At 37.5% G+C, this 13446-nt stretch overlaps 1 protein-coding gene across 2 annotated transcripts; it reads right to left on the minus strand.

The window, feature by feature from the left end:
* Positions 1-828: 828 nt before the first annotated feature.
* IDN2 (XH/XS domain-containing protein) lies at positions 829-10265 on the minus strand. Of its 2 annotated transcripts, XM_089150911.1 has the most exons (9): positions 9878-10264; positions 9648-9697; positions 5136-6052; positions 4808-4989; positions 4262-4351; positions 3860-4147; positions 3276-3488; positions 1935-2173; positions 830-1443 (listed from the first exon to the last, which is right to left on the minus strand). In XM_089150911.1, the coding sequence occupies exons 3-8, from the start codon at positions 6031-6033 to the stop codon at positions 1946-1948; spliced, it is 1899 nt and encodes a 632-aa protein (XP_089007037.1). In that variant the 5' UTR covers positions 6034-6052; positions 9648-9697; positions 9878-10264; the 3' UTR covers positions 830-1443; positions 1935-1945. The 2 variants fall into 2 exon arrangements, with proteins under 2 accessions (XP_089007038.1, XP_089007037.1); XM_089150912.1 differs by lacking the exon at positions 9648-9697 and having other exon boundaries at positions 829-1443; positions 9878-10265.
* Positions 10266-13446: the final 3181 nt, after the last annotated feature.

Below are 13446 nucleotides of genomic sequence, written 5' to 3' on the forward strand. Positions count from 1 at the left end.
GGTATAACACTGGTCAGCTGCCTCTGTGACTTCAACATTATGGTTTAGATTTCAGACTTTTACCAGGCCTTCTCTCTCCCAGCAAGAACAAGATTTGCAAAGTCATCAAGAATGTCTTCTAGCTCCTCATCAAGAATGAAGGGATCATAGTTCGGAGATCTCAGTCTTTCCGAATCTGGGGGTTTAGAAGTGGAGCTCTCTCCTCTCATTATAGAAATGAATAACAGGGCTCTAAAACTTGGGTTCAGATCACGGAAACTTCAGTTCAGATCACTGAAGTGGAAAGGGGAGGCAAGAAATGTGTTACCAGTGACCAGAAAACACAGAACCACGCTCAACAGCGGACAGTTTTTCTTAGGCCGTTGATTGTCTTATGGTCTGATAACTACGGCCTACGGGAAAACTTGTCTTTGACTCACAGGAATGATCAGCAACCTTGAGGAAAGAGAAATTTAAAACCAGGTTCACATCGTCTACAGTCTTCCAAGGGTCTGGATTGCCCGGGTTCATAGTTGGTGCCATTTACTCCGGCGACCAAATGGTCGCTCGGTGCCACAACTAAAATGTCGAGCTTTGGGCTTGTTTCTTCTCAAACACAATACCTTCTCTCTGAAATGTTACCAGATAAGAAATTTACCAGTAATTATATTTCTGAGAATCAGAGGAAGCTTTGTAAGAGACATGACATGGTAGCTTGAAGAGTAACGCTGGCCTGTTCTGCTGGGTTGACATGAGACATCTACTAATCTCAAGCAGAGACAAAGCTTTGGAAGAAAATCTGACATGAAGTTGGATTAAATCTCTCTCCAGGGTCTTCCGGTCGTAACACTACAATCATTGATTAAGAACAAAAATCTTCAAGTAGGCAGGATTTAGAAATCTCCTCCTTGTAATGGAGTTTATACGACCCCATAAGAGGTAACGATTACAAAAGGTTATCTATTTATTCTTAAATGTTTCAAATTCTAACTTTCTTCGTCTTTAATTCTCTAGCAACCTGACTGGGCCATAATGGTTTAAAAGGCACCGTAGCGTTGCCTTCAAAACTGCTTGGGTCTTGCTGCATCAACCAAAATAGCAACTAACATGTTGCTTTATTGTATTGAATAGTGGAACCAGGGAAGCCAAAGGAGAAATATTATAGATTTCTCATTCTTGCATGCACTAAGAATATTCATGTTTTCATCCACATTTAGCCTCACTAATAAATGCAGAGGCAAGAGAATAGTTGAGATGACAGCGTGAACAGCCAATGTAAGGTAAAAGATGAAACCCTGAAAGAAGGAAAAACACATACTGTAAATGAAGTTTTTTAAGAGTCACAAGTGAATTCCTATCTCATAAAGTCTTTATCCTCTCCAACAATACTTGCCACCAATTTCTTCCACAGGATGCTGCTACCAAGCCGAGTCATGCAACGACGATGCTACACCACCAAGTTTCCTGAAAACAGCTCCAATTGTCAACAAGATCCTAAAATAAAAGTGCTCTTTCAAGTGGCACATCCATTGCTAGTAGGGGTGCAAATCTCGTAAGACAGAAGAAAACTCAGAGCTAGCCAAGAATACATAACAAAAGAGATCCAACCATACTAAAATTTCAAGCTAGGTGACAAAACCAGGCCAGGCCAGATCTGGCTCAAGAAGGTCCAACCCAAATGCAGGCAACCTGGCAGAGACTGTGAGTGCTTGATACTCTAATTGAACATCGAGTTAATTAAATCTTTAGACACTGCTTCCCCGCACCTGGTTGGCAGTGTAGCGGTGCGGTTCCGTCCTATTGACTCTAAGGCCAGCTTGATACTCTAATTGAATATCGAGTTAATTAAATCTTTAAATGAAACAAATCTGTCTTTCCATACCAAAGAAAAATTACCTAAAGGAAATTGAGAACAGTCAAAAGCTAAAGCAGTAGTAGCGTAAAGTTTCCAGTACCTTTCACTAGGTCACCTCTTGCGCTTGTGTGTTTTCCACTGTTTCAGTATAAATGCAACCCCTTCTTTCAGTGTAGCTTTCCTTCCTTCTTTGAAATTCCATAACTCAGATATGATGTACCTTCCACTTGGATTGTACTCATTTATCTCCTTCAAGGCTGTTGCAACGGCCTTGTAAACCTCATCACCCAAATCCTTCTTCAGACTCTTCAGCTTGTCATCTTCATCATTTATTGTTTCCTGTACCAGCACGGTACACACAAAAGGCAAATGAAAGAACTGCAGTCAAATGGACAACTTTCCTACATGGTCTTGTGCGGAAGCCATTCCTAAAGAGGATGACTGCCTACAAGGCCCTAAAATCCACACGTCAAATCAGATTGGCTTCCAAAAATTGTAGACAATTAGATCCATGGTCCTCAACTCTCAGCCCAAACAAAAATTGCCAAGTGTTGGGTTGAAAAATCCAAGACCATGGGAGAGTGTACAATGGTGGTAGGAGTACAATAGACACACTTGGTCATAGGTAAGCATGAGTCCAAAAAGTTTGGCCGAAGGCTAATCCAAGCATGTCCTCCGTAGAATCAGAATAGTCATATCATTTGTCCATGTGACTCGAAACGGGAAACCTTCTGGAAAGATTCTCAAATGGGAGGACCATGCAAAATGAATTTTTCTGCAAGGGTTGAAAGACACTCAATGTTTGTTTTCAGGTTCAGAAAATATAAAAACTAGTTAAAAAGGGTGAGATACCACCAAAAACAATGCTGAGATTCTACACAATGGACTGAATCCAACATGTTACAAATGGTTAGCAAGCTCAACTGCTCCCCTAGTAAAAGATGCCTAGACAAGAACCCAGTACCCTAGTAAAATCTTCCAAACTAATACCATGGTCAACCATCAGTACTATGAAGACACAGGCTCCGTTTTATACACCCAAGCATAAACGAAAGCAATATCAGTTTATCCTAGCTGTGGCAGATCCTGATGGTTCTCAAAATCCTTGAGGGACTCATACTGGTCTAGAGCTTACTGGAAAAGAAGAAAAAAAAGGATGTTGAATATCATGCAGGGGCAACTGATACAAGCTCTGAAGGCTGAAGAGAAACTGGTCTTTCTGGTTTCTAGAGATAAAAGGCTTCTGGATGCCTATTACCAACATTAAAAGAAATGAAAGTTGCTGTGGACTCCAGCCATGTTGTATGGCCTCTCTTTGGAGTTTAATGCCTTAGAAACAGTTGGTCTACTTATAGTAAAGACGTTTTAAAAAAAAATAAAATAAAACAAAATAAAAGATTCATGGAAGGACCAAATATTGTATTCATATTTGAAAGCACACCTCTGCTTTTCCATCAACCTCAATGATCTTGTATGGGTGCCATGATGGATCTCTGAGGTAATCATCCCACATTGAAGACAGCCTTCCAGCATTTTCATCTGCTTCTTCAGCAGAGTATTTCTTCTTGCAGGCATCAACAAATGGTTTGTTGTCAAGATCTCCCATTCTCTTGACTCCAATTTGAGCACCACGACCTGACAATTCTTTCAAACCCTGTAAGCAAAAGGAGGTTAGTATCATCCCTGAAACATGAGGAAAATCATGTCAAATCAGCTAAAATTGGGGAAAGAAATGCCCAAATATCAGAATCTTTAGATACTTCAAAGAAACCTTCTTATGTTCCAATAACATGAACCCTACCACAAGTCCTGCACTGTAATGGCACAAGAACTGATGAGTGTACATCCTTTGGTTTTCATGGATTTAAAACCACAAGAGTATGGGATCTCACACGAGAACGTGATTGGTTAAGAAATCAACAGGTTTGCATCAGTTAATACTTGCTTAAGGTTCCACAGAAACAAAAATTAAAAGATATGCACTAAACTTGGAAAGAAAGAGAAAGGTAAAATACAAGTACTTACATTAATTAATTCCTTACGAGCGTCTTGCAGCTCATCATTACTGTTGCGTTCCTTCACTATAAGAGTTTGGTTGAGTGACTCAAGATCTTCCAAATCTCCTTTCTTCTCCTCCAGCTCTTGCTTCATGGACTCCATCTTTTTCTGGACTTCTCCATCATCTTCACCTCCCATGTGTTTCATCACCTTCAATGTCCCTTGTAACCGCTCTATTTCCAACTCTAGAGCTTGTTTGGCATCCAGTTTCTTTTCTAATTGTAGTATTCTCTTGTGGAGTTGTTCTTTTTGCCTCTGATATTGAATGTCACACCCAAAATATGAGATTTAGTGTCTCAAAGTGCATGAAATTAGATGCTTCTTGTAATCTAGATAATAAAATTCAATGCCAAATGGTATTAGGCACACCTGATGATCATCTGCCAGCTTCAGTACATTTTCATCAGCCTTCTTCTGCTCAAGTGTTGCCTTTTGAAGGGAACTGTTTCTCATTGCATTCTGAAGAATATCAATAAATATTATCATCTATCATCTACTATTAATATGAATATCAAACACATCAATAAAGCATAATCAAAACTGCCAATATAGTAGCATTGCAAATTTCAAGAGAGTAATAAAACCAGAAAAGGAGAACAGCAATTTCCAGTGTAAAATATATTGACTTGTGCATACACACATGGGATCCATCTACATATTGTAGCTATAAGGATGTACAAAATTAGGGGAACTGTAAGTACACACCAGCAGGGTGTACTTACTTTCATAGACTCTCTTCTTTTTCCTCATTATATATGCTGGCCCCATGTATGATGCTCCCTGGTCTACAAGAGGCACTCTTTATCAGCTGGGTATGTGCTTTCGTGTAAGATGCCAATATAAGCCAGCAGATCGTAGATCCCTTGCCATAAATACTTAAAAGAACAGGAAAATTTTCAAAAAGATAAATTGTACCTTTTCCCTATCTTCCTGTAGTTTTCTTCTTTCAGTTTCATTTTGTGCCTCCCGCTTCAGCAATACGTTGCCACGCTGCTCTAGTTCTTGCATCTGAGACTCCAAATTTGTCTTGAGTTTTTGGTGGTCGTGAAAAATTCTCTGGATATGGTTTTGTGCATCTTGGTGCATTTTTTGTATCTCTATCATATATAAAAAAGCATTAAGTAAGATTCTGTAGCCAAGGCTCGAATGATATAAAAGAGTGATAAAACAAATGCAATGGAGTCACATGATTAGACACCAAACAAAAGTCTAAAAAGTATCATATGCTTGTGAAGATACGTACTTTCATTATATGCTTGGTGTAGCTCATCCTTCTCATCCATCAAACGGCTGAGAGACAATGAAGTCTCAGTAAATTTGCTCTCCATTTCTTTCAAGTGCTTATTCTTAGTTTCAATCACATTAGTAAGATTAGAAACAAGTTTCTTCTTCTTCCTTTCTTCTTCAGCCACAATATCAGAGATGGTTTTCAAATCTCCAATCTTTTTGAGTTCGTCCCCTATAATACCTCCAGATTTATAGTCATCCTCACGGGCAACCCATGCATATATGCTCGTCCCCTTGTGTTTCCTTCCATTCCAATCTCTTTTGCCACGATGGTCTGCTTCATAAGCCTTCTCAAATGACATTGCATTGTTAAATCCAGGCCAGTCTTTGTTGAACTCCACCAGAGCATTCCCTGAATGACCCCGATAATTCCACAAAGGACGGACTCTCACAGGGTTAAATCCTCTCTGTGTGAGCTGCTCCCTTAGCTTGGAACCACTTTCCCCCACATATCGTCCATCCTTGTAGTCGGTTGGAAGATTGACAACAATTCCTATCCAAGGCCAAACAAATACATCATTGTCACGACCACTCGGCGGTTCAGATGCAACTACATGCTGTGACAGAGACCCTTCAGGGGCTATATCTTTTTCCATAAATTTTGCCAACGCCAGATGGTTTGCCTTCTGCTTGACACTCCTGGTGCTCGAACCTTTGCCAACCCCAGAAGCATGTTGGAGGAGTTCCTTGTAAAGGTAGTCTCTCTTTCTCTTGCCCAAGCAAAAAGGGCACCTGTAATTCTCATTTGAGATTTTCACCTTGGTATTCCCACTTTTCAGCTTTTGATAAGATTTATCTTCATATTCAATTATCTCAGACTCACTTATGTCTGAATTTTCATCTGAGCTATCCATTGAACTTTCAACCAAGAACCTGCCAATAAAAGAAAACCACAAGAAGTTAAAAGCAAAATGTAAGTCAAGGATAGATACCCAAGGTAAAGAACATACAGAGTTACTCCATATAATTGGCATCATCCATATACAGGTTCACAACCCTTCCATTCATTTCCCACCTGAAGCGACCTGGTTTGAGTGATCTTAGCAGTCAAGGTTACATGGTCTTGGTTATCTGCAAATAGAATTGATTTTGATCTTGCACAAATGGCCCCTAGGTACTTAAACTGCACTTTTGTTAAAATATTAGGTACCATCGACGCCATTTACCCGACCATGACTAGACATGGGAGGGAGGAGAGCCAAAGTGGTAGCTGGGTGTTGCACCGTATTTTGCTGACATGTAACACACACATGCACAAGCACACGCACACAAAATTCAAGATTATAAATTTCAGATAGTTGCCAAACCTGTGTAAATATGCTTAGACAAGGATAACCTAAAGTTTCATTCCAAAAACTCTTGCTGTTTACCAATTTTTTATCAAAATTCAACCATGCCCATTTGGTGGAATATTTCAATTTCAACACAGATAAAGCAACCTGTCCTGTTCAAGTCTCAAACCTTGCTTGTGAGATGCTATAGGTGACAAACTGACAACAATAAAATAATGGATCCAAATCCTGTTTGCGCATCGCATGCCGATGCCAAGACAAAGGACAACTTTGCTGGAGTCCTTGTCGCAAGCATATTCTCCAAGAATGAAATGGAGAAAATAGTAAAATGACCCATACTAACCGGAATAGTCTTGATAAGCAAGATCAGGGCAGAAAACAAGAAACCAAACACCAGAAAATTCCTTTCGAGAAGAGAACTTATAATTTCTCCAAATGATAGTAAAATCATCTAAAATGAATACATAACATGGATAACCAAAAGATGAAACCTTAAAAACCATTTGGCTTCCTTCTTATACTAATGAACAGATCAGATAAAACACAGAAATTCAGAACTAATTTTTTTCATCCTTCAAGTTTTTGGATGTCCATTATCAAGAAATAGCTCATGAGTTGTAGGCTCAGCTCGATCAAACTGGAGCTCTATCAAAACTCTCCTTAGCTTATGGCTGTAGTTACCCTTTCTGATGTAGCCTCAATTAAACGAGGGCCAGTTCTTCCATGATCTTATCAAAACCAACCTTAGCTTGATATTCAAATTAGGGTTTCAAGGGTTTTAGGCCAGAACTAGTTCAGGTCATAGTTTAGGGTCTAACTGAATTATAAATCAGATATGATTCATGAGATTTAGGACTCCTATTTCTAAATATATTTTTTTTGGATCTGAGGTTCATTGGACTAGCTTGTGCTAGTCACGATTACATCCTCAGGGTAGCTTTTTATATTAATGCAGAAATTAAATGTTACTTATATATATGCCGCCGAATGGGTGTGAACCCACGACCTCCCCGTGGGAATGCGGGTCTTTTTACCGCTAGACTAACCCCTCATTGGCACTATTTCTATTTCTAAATATTTCAGGTACCAGAAAGCTGGTATGTTCCCCTTTGAATGCTGGAATTAGGGTTAAGAATTAACCTTTCTATTGCCTCATGATCCTTGTTATTAAGTCAACCAACATGCAGGACCCAACCCACTCCACATTCCCTACTAACCAAAGTGGCCCAAGGGTTGTTGCTTAAATATAAGAAGTCGGAACAATAAAGATAAACTGAAATTCAAGAAGTTAAGAGTTTGAAGAATATAGGCAACCATTGGGGAGATGCATTGATTTTCTGGCTGATTTATGGAAGGGATTTGGCATATATGGTATATAATTTGACCATGATGACAAAGCCTGTATTTAATTATATCTGATCTATGGGATGTTCCATTCTCAGAAAATGAATCTTTCTCCTGACATAATAAATACAAAGGGAAAATTTTGACACCTAAGAGTGAGGCCCAAAGCACAGAGATGTTCATAGAATCCTTAAAAAACATAGAATATTTAACATTTTTTTCTTTTTAAAAGAAGTACAATTAGAAGTTACCACTCAAAATTGACAATATAAACTAGCAAGCAATAAAATTAAATAACATTACCCACACCTACCACCAAATGTGAACTCCAAAAATTCCCCAACACCCCCCATCATCTCAAATCAATGTCACCAAAAGCAACTTACTAATAATTATCGCATCCTTGAGTGGTGCATGACAGGAATGAACAGGCAACACTATCTGCTTCATTTGTCGCTGATTTTTAAGAAAACATTTCTGGACTGAAGTAAACCAGTCATCAAATTTGGTACCCTAACTACTGCACAGGTTCAAATGAGATCCTCCTGTGCTCTTCTTTCTCTCTGATATTCTCATCCTCACAAAACATGCAAAAACAATGCACACATCTATAGCACTGGTTTTTGCAATTTCTAGAAACTGGCCTTTACCTTTTTAAGTGATTAAAAAAAAGAAATACAACAAATGAAGATTCTTCTCTGAAACGAATAAAAAAATTAAAACTAAAAAAGGGTAACGAAGATGTCAATCTATACCGAAAGTTTCATTGCAATCTAATGGGTAGGGAATTGAAGGAGCAACTGAATAGCAGCAAAAAGAAGGCACATATGGTAGGTGTTTTTAGAAATCCAAAACTAATTCTATAGTTCTCTAAATTTAAAGAGATGACCTTCAGTCATGTATTTGTCACTATGTCCATCAGATTAGAAAAACCATGGTTTGTCAACCAAATGGTAAAAAGATTAGACAGAGAAAATTAACTATAAGTAGTACTGTTTATGCTTTACCAAAGATTCACGGCCAATATCAAATCCCACAATTGATCAAGCGACATGCAACAAGACTGAAAGAGATATTGTATAGGGGAAGGAAATATATTCTTTCAGGAAAAAGGGAGTGATAAAACAGCTGCTCACTATAAGATCAGCACTGTCACTACAAGACTGAAAGAGATATTGTATAGGGGAAGGAAATAAATTCTTTCAAGAAAAAGGGAGTGATAAAACAGCTGCTCACTATAAGATCAGCACTGGGGAAATTTTCAGACACAGAGGCCTCGGAGCTTTGAAAATATCACATTAGAGAATCAGATTCTCACTCCCATGGTCAATGGAAAATCCCTTGTTTGTTAATGCGAAAAAAGTGACATCACTGTGCCCAGGAGAGGGCTTGCAAAGGATTTTTCCCACCCTACTGGTGAAGGAAAAGATTTGCCCATGTATAAAAACCACGACTAACAGCAAAACTGAAAATTATCTCCAGTATACATTGTAAACACTTCGAAAAGGTTGTCGAGAACTCTAACAAATAACTACGGCCAAGCATAAAAGAGACTAGTTATCCACTTTATCTACCGAAGATCCTCAGTAAGTTCCAAGTGGTTATGTCTTCTACAGTACTTCAAGTGTCCAACACAATATATCCTGGAGATTTCCCCAAGTCCTTCAACACCGTCAAACCGCAATGTATCACTCGTATACAACAAAAACCATATTAAATGAAATTCCAGTCAAAATCAATGCAGTAGAACAGACAGAAAACATCTATCAAGAAGAAAAGTTCAGTAAGAAAACGAAAAACAACAATAAATAACTAGGAGAATATATTATCACCTTCAGAACGAAATACTACCCAGAGAATTTAACTCTTCGTACGCCACCGTCTTCAGAGTCATCAGTACAAGAAAATGAACAAAAATAACGAGCGATTTAGACAATACAAGCAAAAGTTGAGTCGCATCAACACATACACAAGTAAAATCAATCGAAAAATGAAGTAAACTCAAGATTAAGAAGAAGAAAAGAAGCAAATCATCGGGGGGAACGATTCTACAATTACTTACACTCGCTGAGAAGTAAACCCTCGAACCGAACCAACACTACAAAAAACTCGTCAGAGAAACCCTCTGGTGAAAGTTTTCACCGATACATTGAAACCACGAACAGAAAGAAATGGAAAAATGTGGCCAGAGGAAGTGAGATCGTTTAAGAAATCAAACGACGCAGATTGCAGAAATGATGAAAGAAGAAATTTTTTTTTTGGTGTGATGATGAAAGAAGAATCAATTAACGAAAAAGCGGAACATGATGGTACTCAGTCCATCGTCTGTGCAGAGAAAAACAAAAACAAAAAATGCTCGCTAGTAATTTCCGACGCGCAACAGAGCCACACTCTAAAGCGACTCTGACATTTTCCGTTTTCCGTTTCAAAAAATGGTCCTCACCGTCAGAGCTGGAGTAGATATTTCTAGAATCATAGGGGTAGATTAAGAATTACAAAATTATTCCTAAAACAGAAAATTTCGGGACTCCCAAAAATATATGGCAAAAGCATTAAATACAAATTAACATAAACAACTCAAAATGTCATTTGAAATTGCTTATTCCATTAATATCTTCTGTTAAGTCGTTGTTAATAATTTTGAAATTTCTAAGCTATATTTATATTTTTTGGTGAATTTGTCATTTTAACTTAATATAAAAATATAAAAGAAATGATGAAGCTTATTGTGTAGGAAGAGCAAAGAAGACAATGTACGAAAGGTAAATTGATCATTTTACAGTAAGATCTTTTCAATAGTTTAGGAATTAAAAAATATTTAAATATAATTTAATAAAAAATATTAATAATATGTACTAATATGTAATTTCAAGTAATATTTTGGAGTGTCTATGCCAATTTGATATAATTATGAGATATCTATGTTTTTTGGATTCTTATTTGTGGCAATTGCTTGCCAGCCAGCAGACACTCCGAATTTTACCATGTACATAGATTACAATCAGATGGTCTCAATTAAAAGTGGGCGGGTTTAATTGTAAATATAACTCTTATTTTTTACATTAAAAATTTATCAATTTATCAATTTTACAATTTACAATTTTACAAAAACAACCCCTGATTCTACTAAACATTAATCGCTCATTTCGCAGCCCTAAATCGAGTGAGATATGGAACCTTTCATCGGTGGAGAGAAAGAGATGAGGAAAGCGGCAGCAATCGACAATGAGATGGAACTTATTTCGGCACTTAAAGTAGGGCTCGGAGCCGGAGCCTGAGCAGCTGTGGCATCTTCAACAAGAGAGAATATGGCCAGCACAAGCGCCATAAGAGCTACAAACAAAATTTTCTACTAAAGTCCTCCATTTCTACTTGCTTTTGGGCAAGTTCTTCTTGATCTACGACTTGTGAAATGAGCGATTATGTGTATTTGCTGCGATTTTCCTAGAGAAATATGAGAGTCTCTTAGGCAATTTTTAGAGTGATCTATGATGTCGTTGCAACCTGTTTGGTTTTAGGGAAAAATCTAAGAACCTCGTCAACCTAATCTTGTGAGAATTTACTACTAAATTCATTACCATTATAAATTTCTTTTTCATTGTAATGGATAACTAGTAGATTCTATTAGAAACTAGATAAAACCTAATGTGGCTCAAGTAGGATTTTACATAGCTAGCTATCTTCTCTATCTTGTTGTGCTCGGCATTTACTCTCCAAGCCCTACTTCAGGTGGAATGAGTATCATCTCGCCGTTGATTGTTGCTTCTTTCCTCGTTTGTTTCATTGTTTTCCTCTCCACCAATTTAAGGTTCCATATCCGATTAATGGTTGGTAGAATCAAGTCTTCTTTTTGTAAAGTTGTAAAAAGAAAATTATATTTACAATGAAACCCGCGCAATTTTAATTGAGACCGCCCTATTGTAATTTGTACACGTGCTGCAAATAAAAATTCATGTTTTTTGCTATACATTTTGGAGTATCTCTAAAATTTTCATTTTTTTTACTAGGGTAAGAGCTAATTATGTCTTCTTATCAAAAATTTATCATATTAATAGTGGGATAAAGATTTTTTTAAAAAAAAAAAATTGGTGGGGGATACACCAAGACAAGTGGTATGAGTATGTAGATATAATGTATAACATCTATCATTACTATCTATCATTACTTTCTATTTTATAATTTATAATGATGATAATAATCTCTAGCAAGATCACAATGTTTTTTTTGGTAATAAGATCACAATGATAAAAAAAAGAAGAAAATACAACGATAATGATAATGAGGAATGGAAAAACCAAGCTCGTCATCAATTGGATGATGAAAATAGAAAGGGGAATATGGATGTTCTTCGATGCAATGATAATATTAGTGATGTATCATGTTATAATTCGTATGATTATTTTAAAGAGTAACTCACAAATGTGACGTTAGCGATGATGATGTGTGATGATAATTTTTTGGGGGTTTTCTTTGGAGGGGTTCTCCCAATGAATTATAAGATTTAATCATGTAAAATATTTTAATTTAAAGATTATGGTAAATCCAATGAGTGTCATCGGATCAAAATATTAAACATGATGATTTCTAATCACTCATTTGGCACTCTTTTTTTTTTTGAACTGAGTTTCATCCGGGCCAACTTGCGCGCACCACGATTTACTTCCTTGGGGGGAGCTTTTATATTAATGTCGCAGAGTGGGTGCAAACCCAAAACCTCCCATAGGGAAGTTGGGTCTTTAACCGCTTTAACATACCACCTTTGGCCACTCATTAGGCACTCATGGAGAGATATCCTCCAAGGAAAAGATCCAAACCCCTTCTTTGGCACTCTTTGGGCATTTAACTCAAATGTGGTTTTACTCCTTTGGAGGATACTATATAAAACTATTAGTACGACTAACCTTCACCACCATACAATTAGGGGGGTCTACCTTGCAAGCTTCTAAGGGTGGGATTCATATTTGATTGTGTAGTAGAAAGGTGTTAGGTTAACCCACATTGGATTTGGTCACATGATGAGGTGGCCTTTTGAGGGGTGAACCCACTTTCTATGAGTTGGCGAGATTGATCTCTTCGTCGGGGGAGCACACAAATTCATGTGGGGCCCACATTTGAACAATAATTACAAATTTTAAAAGTAAAACCTTTGATGGGTCCCACCCAAATTATTTGGAAAGAACCGTTGAGAGAGCACATATTGCTTCCTTGATGGAGATGATCTGGATTCACTTTACAGTAAAGTGGATTTAAATTAATTTTTTTATTTGAGAATGAAATTTACAAGTGGGGTGGATTTAATTCTATTTCTAGGAGAGACTTAGCAAAAGTTTTTTTTTTTTTGATAGAAAACAAGACTATATTGAAGGAGACATAGGCTCTGGATGAGGAACAAACTCCTTCAGCCAGACAGTGTAATTTTGCCAAACCCAGTCTCAAGCACTAGGGCTTCCTGGGCCAAGGAATGAGCCACAGAGTTGGCTTCTCTTGGAGTAAAACAAAAAACACATGAAAGGGGGCCGTAGCCAGATATCTAATATCAGTTATCACATTTAGAAGCTGAAATGGGACAGGGCTATTTGGCTGTAAGAGTAGCCTCTGAAAGTGAGACATTTATTTACTTTTTCGAGAGTC

Source organism: Hakea prostrata, chromosome 3 (assembly GCF_041222555.1).
Source record: "Hakea prostrata isolate BN-2017 chromosome 3, UWA_Hpros_2, whole genome shotgun sequence".
NCBI lineage: Eukaryota > Viridiplantae > Streptophyta > Magnoliopsida > Proteales > Proteaceae > Hakea > Hakea prostrata.

Bases quoted from the DNA above. Each gene is read 5' to 3' on its own strand.
- IDN2 (XM_089150912.1), bottom strand. From the start codon at position 6,033: ATGGATAGCTCAGATGAAAATTCAGACATAAGTGAGTCTGAGATAATT. The intron at 4,148-4,261 runs GTGTGCCTAATA...ATTCAATATCAG, and splicing joins AGCTGGCAGATGATCATCAG to AGGCAAAAAGAACAACTCCA. The intron at 3,489-3,859 runs GTAAGTACTTGT...TTTTGCTTACAG, and splicing joins CTCGTAAGGAATTAATTAAT to GGTTTGAAAGAATTGTCAGG.